Source organism: Halyomorpha halys, unplaced genomic scaffold, assembly GCF_000696795.3.
Source record: "Halyomorpha halys isolate HHAL.00 unplaced genomic scaffold, Hhal_1.1 Scaffold1363.1, whole genome shotgun sequence".
NCBI classification, from domain to species: Eukaryota; Metazoa; Arthropoda; class Insecta; order Hemiptera; family Pentatomidae; genus Halyomorpha; species Halyomorpha halys.
The window spans coordinates 28,582-40,501 of NW_027108627.1; the positions used below are offsets into that span (position 1 = coordinate 28,582).

Here is an 11,920-nt window from a genome sequence, read left to right on the forward strand (position 1 = left end):
TACAGAGAAGTATGGCACATATCACATAAAATTTAATATATTATATTAAAAATTGTAAAAGATTGATTATTAAAGAAAATGTGTCTGAAAAGCTTTAATTAGAGTTATAATGAAAAAGATTATATTGATAGATAAATTTGAGAAATTATTTTTTAACTTAACTTACATATACAAAATAATTAATTTATAATCATCAAATTAAATGATTTACACTAATAAATATAGATTGAACTAAGAAGAATTATAGTCATTCAGATTCAAAATTCTTTAAAAAAAAAATCTTCCCCTCCCAATATCATTTCATATCAAATATTAATCAGTAAGTTAATATATTACCCAAAATTAAAATAAATAAATCTATTTCTTAATATCTTTTGGAAGAGTTTGTTATGGTATACTTAGCCCTGATTTCAGTTGTTACAGTTGCACTACCATGCAGTGAAAAATTGTGAAAAACTGTCTTGTACAGCTCATTTATTTATTTTTTTAATGTTCACAAGAATTGGTTTTAAGTATGATTCATTGTTGTAATTCTTGTCATATTTTAAGATGGTGAAACCGATATTTAAGCCAGCTATTAAAGATGTCAACTTCACTCTCTCATGGAAGGTTGACTCCTGTGGTGGTAAAAAAGAAGGAATTGCAGAAACAGTAATCAAAAGTCCTGGCATCTCTTCTTATCCTCCAAATGTTGACTGTGCTTGGTATATATCTGTCCAGTCAGGATCAGCTATAAAGGTATGTATATTTTATGTAATAAAGCTGTTTTATTTATTATTATATGTATGATAATCATTAGTTTTATATCTGATTTCTTTCAGATTCATTTTGATACTTTTGATCTTGATTCAGATTGTAGTCATGATTATTTAAAAATATTCAATGGAGATAGTCCTCTCTCGCCTCTTATAAGCCATCACTGTGGTAATATTGTTCCCGCTGACATTATTACACAATCAAACTATGTTACGTTGCTATTTCATTCTGATGAGTCAGTTGAAAAGAGTGGATTTCAATTAAAGATAACTCAAGTTGATTCAGGTAATGTATCATAATATTTTTATTTTATTTTTAGATAAAGGACATTAGCCACAGATTTATTAATAAAACTGAATTTTTGAAGTTTAAATTAAACAAAAAGATGTATTTAACACTGATATGAGGATTTTATTTGATATAATTTAAGAAGTGTTGACTCTTAATCTCGGGGCTATGAGTTGCTATATAATCAAGATGCACAGGCACACAAAAATAACCTTAACATTTAATTTCAACATTGCTAATGTTTATTTAGCAAGCTTACTGTTGCTGATGATGTTCACTGAGGATTGTCGATCTTAATTCTTGGTAATACATTTACAAAGAGATGCATATTTTAACAGTGCCCAATCCTAATAAAATTGAATGTATTTACCATTAAGGTGTAGCCAAAGGATGATCAAAAACAGAACTCAGCCTACATCTTGCCTCTTGTCCATAATAATCAAAATTTTGATGGTGACAAAATCTTCTCAACATTACATTCAATGATGGCCAATGTAACCTATGTTTCTGATGATTATTTTCTCTCATATTCTTTCCTCGAACTTATTAGAATTATTATTATTACAGAAAATCTATGAAAGTATGAAAATATTTTATTCTATCTGTTCAACATAGCATTGATTCCACTAACTTCGCACCTTCTTACACACCCATTGTTTTCGACTTAACATCTTTTGACTGATAAAAGCTGGTTAGCTGTCTATTTGATTAAACAAAACTAATTAATAATATTTAACAACAATTATTAACATTATATGGCTTAAATAAAATATTTATTTAAAAAAAAAGGGGGGGTTATATTATTATTATATGGGCAACAGACCATGGAGGTCTAAGTCCTCGTGTGATGTATCAGGAGATACATTGATTAGAATCAGGGACTTGGTTATGTACCCGCTGGTCGAAGAATATTCAAATTTTGTTATCCAAACAGGGGGAAATATCTTATAAAATCCCAAATTATTTAGACTAATCCTTCCTGACCTTAAGGTTTAGGGCTTGTTGTTAGGACATTTAGCTCTCTAGTCTCCAGCATTGTCACCATAGAACTGCTGCTCCAGAATCAAAATTATGTTAAATTGATTCAGATCTAATTTTGTCAAAGAGTGAAGGTATATTACAATACAAGCACTTGTAGCATATACTCATATTCAAATCAGTTTGCATACCAACTAGGCAAGTCCTGAGAGGTATCACCACATAACTTTGTCCTAAGCATTGAAAACTCACCAGACCCAAGAGAAATTATGAAAAGCATCTTCACTGATATTGAAAGTGCATTGGACAGAGCTCACTATAATATGGTTTACACAATTGGGAACAGTAAAATAGAACCAGTTGTTTCCATACGGATTGTTTCTAAACTGAAAAAAAGCATCCTCAAATCGGAACTAACACATTTAGGAACAGAAACATAAAACTAGTAGTTTCCAGATGGATTATTTCTAAGCTGGGATCAAAGTATTCTTGCAGTGGAGTTTGATTTTTAAAACATTCAATGGAAGTGAAAATTTTTAATTCTGAGAACATAATTTTTTTTTTAAATTTCCCACCTGATAACATAGTTTCTCTACCTTGAGTAGTGAGGAAGCATAATAATAAAACTGATAAAACATATGAAAAGATTCATCTACATTGCAAGCTATGTCTAAGAGATGTAATATTGTGTAATTGTAGAGTCAGAAACAAAAATTACTTTACTAACTTGTACAAAAGATATGATATAAATACTAAGACTACAGGTGCTATCGACTGACCAAGTACAATAGGCAGGGAACTTGGAATTCCTTAACTTAAGCGCAGTTTTTTCTTCTTGGTTTCACATTATGGCTTATGTAGTGTTACTGTGGTATTGTACAAGGAAATATTTAAAAGTCCACTATAAAAACAAAATATTCCGTATTTAATGATTAATTTTGTATTCAAAGGATGTGGCGGTGTAATGCATGAGCATAATGGTTTAATCCAGTCTCCTGGCTATCCTTCAAATTATAAAAACAACATTGAATGTGACTGGGAGATAAGGGCTGACTTTGGAATGCATGTTGGTCTTGTATTTGAAGGTAGATTTTTTATTGAAGATAGCCCTGATTGCAAGAAGGACTATATTGAAGTATTTATATCACTATATTTTTTAAATAAATCAATATTTTTTATTAGAAATCTGAATTAAATTTTATTTTTTGTTCTCATCAGGTATCAGATTATGTTGATGGACAGTGGAAACCTCTCAAAAAACTTTGTGGAAGGGAAATTCCTGGACTTCTAAATTCAACCTCCAACAGAATGAAAGTCTTCTTTAAAACTGACAATGCTGTAACAGGAGATGGTTTTAAGGTAATTTAGTTAAATTGCCATTTATCCCATAATTTTCAAAAGTTTCATATATTTTTCATATAACTTAAAAAGCTTGTAAAACCTGATCACTTATTTGTATAATTTAAATTTAATGTGTTATTTATTTATCAGTTTAAATCATCTAAGCAAGAGGTCGTCAACCTTTTAATACCTGGGCACATTTACAGGTTATCTGCCTGGTGGCAGGCACTAATGTAGTTTTAATAATTAAAATAAGTCTTAATGAAAAAATTAATCAATAATGAACAGGCCTGACATGACTGTTGCTTCATTTACAATACTAGACCTGATTGTACTATACTATAATGCTGTTACAGAAAATGTTATCACAGTAATTGTCATATAGTTAACTCCATGACAGTCTTGTAAATGTCACTGTGTTACATCTATCACACTATACCTAGTGTGGCAGTTGCTTCTCTACTCTAATATGTACTACTAATAATAACTTTAATTTGTACTACATGCTATAATTAGTGCTACAGTACTATCATGATCAAAACTTTTGATTTAAAAAGTATGAATAAAGGTAAATTTTAAGATATAAAATTTATCAAGTTATTTTATATAATTGCCATAATAATCTCATATTGCTAAGTAATATTTCTCTAAAAATATTTAAGGCTACATGGGAGTTCAACTGTGGTGGAGTGATAAATGTGTTAGGCCCTGGTCACATCTATTCTCCTGGATGGCCCAACAACTATTACAATCTTCTAGATTGCAATTACACTTTATTAGCTCCAAAAAGAATTATAACTGCCACATTTGAAGCATTTGCTCTGGAAGAAGGTAATTATATACAAACTATACTAAGTAAATGAAGTTAAGAAGCATAATGTTTCAACCATAGTTATTCTCGAATAATAAAAATAGGGTTTTATAAATAATAATTATATATTTCTTAATCATTACTGTTTTGCATTATACTCATATTTTGATTTCAACTTCTTTTTAACTACGTTTTGTTACTTCCTAGAATGCTGTTAAATAAGAAGCCTATTGCCTCTTATGTTTTTTTTTTTTATGAAACAAAAGTGGTAGGGAGAGGGGTAACGGTGGTCAACTCTGGTAGGAAAATTTTTATAATATAATAGGAGAGTAGGAGTATGACAATCCTGGCAGTGCCGGTCCAATTGAGTCACATTCTGTAATCTCTTAATGTCCTATTACAATATAAAAATTTGTCTGCTAGAATTGACTTACGAAATGGCTGTTCTTTAATTATAATTATAATTGAAGATGATTGTGAGTGCAGTACTCCTCATCTTCTCCTCATATATAAATTATTATTATTATTATGGAACTAATATTTTCTGCCTTAAGCTATAAGAGGTAACGCATGATCTCATTTTTAATACATTATGTCATATCTATAAGTTTCACTTCTGTCGGCTAGTCCCAAGGCTGCTACAAGTTTTTTTTTTACATTGTATCATTTTAAATTTACATTTCAGCAACATTTTGAATAATTAAAAATCAATTTAAAAATAAATTGAATTTTATTTTAATTTTAAAAAATTGGGATGACCAGTTATGTGTCCACAGTCCACAAAAAAAAGAAAAAAAAAGAAGGATGGGAAACTTTATTTTGTTTTCCATATTTGCTTATTTTTCAGCTTTACCTATTATTATATAAGTGTAAGCATAATCCTTTGTTTTTATTATTCCATCTATCACTAGTAGAAAAGATAACCTGATAATATTGATTGGCTCTTACAGCATGGCCTTATGTACTACACCAGGTAAAAAAGAAATAATTTACACAGCTCTTATGGCTACTATAATCTTCTCATTACTATTGTTTTCCAGATCATGATCTTGTAATCAGTATGATGCTCAGTACTTCTGATTGTTTTAATTAGTATAATTTGCATATTTTATAATTTATATTCTTATATCATTATTCTTTTTAGCTTCTCCTCAGGGTTGTACATTTGATAAAGTACAAATCTGGACTCAATCTGATGAATGGGGTGACTTGGAAAGTACTGGTAGCTATTGTGATAAAAATAAGCCACCTGATCAAACTTCTGCCCATAGAATGATTATCCACTTCACTACAGATATTTGGCGGACTGGCTCTGGTTTTAGTATTGCTTATGATATTGGAAGTATGTATATTGGGAAATAGTATTCTCTAACTTCCTTAGTTCTTATTTTGTCTATTGTAATCGAAACAACTGTATCTGTAATTATTTTACTAAGCTAAGCATACTCAATTTTTTATTAAATTTCAATTTATAGAATTAAACTACAATATCGGCAATGTACCTGAAAACAAAATGTTCCAGACTGAATGAAATGCTTCTTTATTACATAATCAGGGTTTTCACTTGTTAAGCTGTGAAGGCTTTAAGTTTTATTTCTCCTGAAAAATTATATCAGTACCACTTATTAGGTTTCATAGATATACTGGTAATAATAACACATGGTAATACATTATAACTTTTTCATAATCATAAGATAGGAAAAAATGTCATTTGTTTTCATGTTTTTAATCAATAAAAGTTGCTATTCAAAATAAGAAGCTGGACTGTTAAAATAAATTTAGAGGAGTTTTCTATCAAAAGGTAATGTATCCACTTTTCAAAAGTAAAGGCTTTTTTGACAAATTAAAATTTTAGATATTTTCAATAAAAATTAAACTTATCTACATGTAATACTCCAATAGTATTTTTTAATAATAATTTTCCAAAAGTGGATATTGATAAAAAAAACTCCTCAATTATAAAAACCGATTCAACCACTCAGGTATTGGTATTAAGCAATATAAATCACTGCAAAAGAAAAAAATATATAAAGATACAAATTCATGCTACATAAAGGCTATTATATGTGGCAAATGCTTGTGAAGAAGACCCCATTAGTAGTCCATCAATGTCTATTCTCTGTTCTGGGATCCTATGGCCAGCTTGGTTATTGGGAAGATACTGGAGGGTTATTGGGAATAGGATGATGGGGTAAAAACTGCTGGGTTTGCAATTAAAGGAGAAATCTACATTACTCCAATTATCAATATATGGAATATTATTAAGGTCTTTAGGAATGAATCTGCAATCTACATTGAATCTGAAACCACCTAAATTTTGTGATTAATATCATCTTTTAACAAGAATATTCCTCTTATTTATGTATGTATAATTAATCATATAATATAAAAAAAAAATTGAAAATAAAATTATAATTTTATATCCTAATTAACTTACATTTTTAATCCAAATAGATAATAGGTATACAAGCTATTTATATATATTTTTATATTATTAATAAATTGAAAATTTTGATCCTGAAGTGGAAGGATTGTTCTAATTAAAGCTAATCTTTCCAAGTTTGGTTTTGTCAGGGGTTGACAGGATTGTATGGGCACCAATCATTGTCGGCATTGGCATCAAGCCTTTAGTTATAGAACAGAAAAAAGTTGTGTTTATTTATTTTTATATTTTTTTATAACAATGATTAATTTGGGACATCAACAGTCACTTCTTTTCTCGGTGCTGCCCAAACAAAATGTTTTTTTCAATACTTATCCTTGCACCGTTCAATATTGATCAAGCTATTTTCATTTGTTGAGAAATTTTATTTTAATCAAGATGATTAATTGAGTTGAAACTAATCCTGTTGAATGATATTAAAAATGTCAGGTTCATTGTTCTATTATAGGATGACCATTAGAATCATTTCATTTTTATAGTTTTTGAGATAAATGGAAAGATATATATATTTTTTTTTTTTCAGGCTGTGGTGGAGAAATAACTAAAGAAACCATGATTTCTTCTCCAAAACTAAAAGTGGTAATGGAAGCAAAATGTGTCTGGAATATAACAGCTCCATCTGATCGAATTGTTTTATTGAAGTAAAACATTTTCATTTATCTATTGATTTCATTTTGTTTAATATGGTTTGCTTTTAATGCTAGTTTTAATATAAATAAAGTAGTATGTTTTAATTCTTATTACTTTCTAACATTTGCATTATGTAAGGTACATAATTAATTCAACAAGTGGTTTAACGAAACAAAATAATTATATATTTTTTTTCTTTTAGACTCATTAACCTTCGACTGTATATTAGCATGAATTGCACGTCAGAGAGAGTAGAAATTTGGGACACATCTAAAACCTCTGACAATAGGAATGGAACACTTTTGGCAAAAGTTTGTGGATCTGCTAACAGCTTTCCAGTTTTCAGGAGCTCAGGAAATAAGATGAGGGTATATTTCTTTTCCCGTTTCTTGAGATCGAATAAAGGATTTAATGCCACTGTTTCTTTTGGTTATGGTAAGAAATATAAATTTTGACTCTAATTTCATATAGCTTTATTATTATTATTATTATTTAAATTCACATTTATGTATGTTTTTCAACAGCTATTCTTATATTTTAGTGATAATACATTATTTTTGAAGCTTTATTTAATGCAATGTAATTCATCGTCATTAATTGATATGGTTTGCTTTGAACAAGTTAGCGAATACATTTTTTCATCTACTACTTTTGTGTGTTTTTCCATATCAATTTTTTTTTCTTTAGCTTAATTATTCTTAGATATTATTTCTTTTCCAAGTTTTTCTGAATAAATACAGTTCTCTTGTACTTATTACAGGTGAGAAGGTAGGTTGTGGTGGAACATACTCTTTGCCAGGAGGGAAATCTGACAGTGAACAAACAATAGCCAACCCAGATCTTGACAAAGATGGAAAGTATGAAAATGATATGGACTGCCATTGGATGGTATCAACTCCAAATGACGCAAAATTAATAGTTGATTTTGTTAAAATGGACTTGAAAACCTGTGAAGGAAATTCTTCCAAGGCTCGCTGTTGTGATGCTCTTGAGGTAAATCTTCATAATGACATGATTATGTTTTACTTTCTTACTCTGCCGAAATTTTATTAGTAAAATTATTGTAAATTATTGATTCATCTTTTTACTACATCTAGTGAGATATCTCACACCTGACTGTTAGGTAAGACAAGATATCTGATAACAGATTTTTTACTTACCATTTTAATGGTATTAATTCCTGTATAGAGGATGAACTTTTTTTTCCGCCGATATAATGGATACTGGTCCTAGCAATGAGAAATGACCCTTGAAATATTTTTAAAAATTTTATTAATCCAACGAATGTTTACATAAGACAAACCAAACAAAATTTAAAAACAATTAGAGGACACCAGAGTAATTAATTATAACTCAAAAAATATAATTTATCGAGTATATCTATCCATAGTTCTAATTTCAAACATAATTTTGACTTTGAAAAACCTTAAATAATAAAAAGAAGTTTATAAATAATTATAAAGTAGATGTTAATTAAAATTGCAAAATAATAGAATCAATTTATATTATCAAAAATTTGAATAATACATATAATTTACAAAGTGATATGAATAGTATGAACATGCATATTGGTGTGCCGAAGAAACTATGTTTGCACATGTGTAAGTAAAAGCATTGGATGGAATTTGATTGATATGGAACCATCTAGGTTCCTTCATAGTCTCTGAAAGTGTCATTAAATTAAGTTAACCAGTTGCAACTGTTTTGCCCACTACATGGATTTTACTACAAACTGGTAGACATAGAACTGAAAATTTTCCATTATATCTCAAAAGGTATAAAGTGAGTGAAAATTTTTAATCTTATTGCAAATATTTTGTTTTATTTCCTGCACGAAAACAAATCTTTCCTTCCTTCAGTAGATGTCAGGTGATGAAGGTTCTACTGTAATATAAACTCACACACAATGCAACAACCGAGTACTAAATCTGACCTTCATATAATAGTATTTTGATGGCTTCTCTTATTGCTTAACAGTTTTACTTACATGAATGTAATTTATGTCCTTGACCATCTTCTCTTAGATTATAACTACCTTCTACCATTTCATTTATAATTATTTTAATACTTCAAAAACCTTTAATTTTTGTTCCTTAAAAAAATACTGTTAGAATCTACTATAATTTTTTATCCATAGGTTTATGATGGCCCAAGTGAAAAGAATGAGCTGATTGGTCGTTATTGTGGGACACTTATTCCAAGGTCTCTATCCTCATCTAGCAACTATATATCTTTCAGATTTGTAACAAATGGTAATGGCCAGGCTGGAGGATTCAAAATTAGTGTGAAACCCCATTTCTGTAAGTCAATACATTTATAAATGTTTTGGATTAGTGATTAAGTGTTGCAGGCAATAAGTATGTAAACTGATTGAAACCATAGGAAAACTTTATAAAATAAAAATCGAAAAACAAAAATATGAAAAACAAAACTTTATGTTATTTATTTACTTTTTCAAAACTGCAGTTATGTAATTATCTAGGTGGAGCAAAACCCCTGATTATGGAACAGTCATGCTAACTAATTGTTTGTTTTTTAATGAGAGGTTTCCTCAAAATACAGTTTTAAAGAAATATAAACATATAAGAGGGGACACTAAAATAATTAAACTTTTGCTCTGAAAAGTTGATTTATTAGTTATTATTTTTATTTTTCCAAATTATTTCATTCTCTTTTTAAGGACTCTTCATTGTAGTTGATACTCTTGCCCAGTATTCTTCCCCACTGTTTGAAGCACTTTGATAAATAGTTTAGTTTAGTTTTTTAACAAAGCAAATCAATCGACTTTATCATCAATAGAAAACTAACCAATTTCATCATTTAAAAGAAATGGAGGCAAAAACAAACTTGTTTCAAATATTGAATATGGTGCCATGCATCATTCCAAAGTCTGTTGAATTGCTGCTGAGCAGGTAAATTAAAATTTTTCAACTTTTGTTGTTTCTTTACCACCATTATAGTAAAAATTAATCCAAGAGAAAATAGAAGAGGAGAATAATCATCAATGAAGTATTTACATCATAAGTCACTGCAAGTAAATCAAAGCCATTGTGCTAGAATCGATGTTTGCATCGACTATCGAGGGTTCGTAATGGATAGGGGAAGAAAACTCTCTTTTATTTAGAGCTCTAGCGGAGTTGACTTCTCTGGGAGTATTGAAACTCCAACATACCACCCTTTGTCTACTGTCAGTGGTAGCATTTTTTGTAAGAAGATGTTAAGAATTAACAGTCACTAACGAAGATCATATAATTGGTCAGTATGCTCAACCTAGGATTAAACAGATTTGTAAAAGTAGCCATTAATTCATTTAAGTGTAATTGTGTTCTAATTATCTAAAGTACCTGCCTTGAGATAGTGTCCATAATACTAAATTATTTAAAATAAAATTCTCATACCTAGTTAATATTTAATTTATTCATTTAAACCTTGTCAGCATCAAAGTATATTTTAGATCTGAGAATAATAGAGCCTGTTAAATTCCTTATGATTATTTTAATCAATTCTAAATCTTACATTATATTGTTAAAATTATCGCTTTAGCTAATTATTGATTTTTATAATTATTTAGATAGCATTTGTAAGAAGTTTTAAAATAAAATAATTTTCTCTTGAGATTCCTCAAACATCTGGTCTATATCCTCAGAAGGAACTGGGACAAAGACATACGTGTTGTCTCCATCAAATCTCAGAATGAACTGCTGATGTCCACTTGATTAGTGTATGGCACAGGCCAATAATACAGAACAAATGAAATTATTTTTTCTTTTTAATCACTTGACTGTTTCTTGATCTCTATAAATAATTTTTGAGTACTTTTAGAGTCTTTAAAAATTTAATCTACTTTGTAGATGTAAAATAATACATTTTTAAAGTTTTTATTGTCAGCTATAAGTCCATGGCAATCAGTGTCTTTCTGTCTTAGATTGCACTGTTCTGGTTTTTTTAACAAAAATTATTTTTATGCTCAAATATTCAAAATATTTAAATTTACAAATCAAAACCTAAAAGGACTTATTTCACTTTAAAATGATAAATAAATGTTGTTATTTATTAGCATAATGCATAAATATGATTTTTAAAATGCCCAATAGTTTGATATTTTAAAAGAATTATTTATAAATTGTAAATAATTCTTAATTTAGACTTATGAAATCAATTTAATTTTTATATATTCAACACATACATTTTCTTTTATCATAAAATAATCATGTTTTGTATATACTATTAATATTAATCAACTTTTTCTTATATGACTAATAATATTCACTTGTAATTAATCAATTTCCAATGCCTATCTTCTGCTCATTGCAATAGTTAATACTTTTTGTTTTTATTATACACTAGATCTTTTAAGAGATTTAAAATATCAATACTCCTCTACTAATTGATCAATATTGACAGATTGATCAGTACTCCTGTACTGATAGAGTTGTCCTGTAAAAAGAAAGGTCCTTATCAAGTGGTTTCACTGTATAAGAAAATCACTTTATGTATAAATAATAGATAATAAAGAGGCAAATTATAAGTATAGTGTACAAAACAGTGTTTTGTACCCTATACTTATAATTTGCCTCTTTATCATCTATTATTGTTACATATATTTTCTTCCTCTCAATTTTCATTTTCTTTTCATATTTAAATTTTAAATTAATAATAACTAATATGTTCAT

General features: G+C 28.5%; 1 protein-coding gene across 1 annotated transcript in view; it reads left to right on the plus strand.

Moving 5' to 3' along the window:
• Positions 1-11,920, plus strand: part of LOC106689439 (cubilin) — a gene marked incomplete at its 5' end in the record, with an annotated part of 53,119 nt that overhangs the window by 26,986 nt on the left and 14,213 nt on the right. The window contains 10 exon segments of the mRNA XM_024359208.2: positions 550-738; positions 822-1,041; positions 2,973-3,157; positions 3,241-3,381; positions 4,026-4,194; positions 5,319-5,516; positions 7,141-7,258; positions 7,450-7,682; positions 8,008-8,240; positions 9,385-9,547. Coding sequence (XP_024214976.1) covers positions 550-738; positions 822-1,041; positions 2,973-3,157; positions 3,241-3,381; positions 4,026-4,194; positions 5,319-5,516; positions 7,141-7,258; positions 7,450-7,682; positions 8,008-8,240; positions 9,385-9,547 — 1,849 coding nt within the window.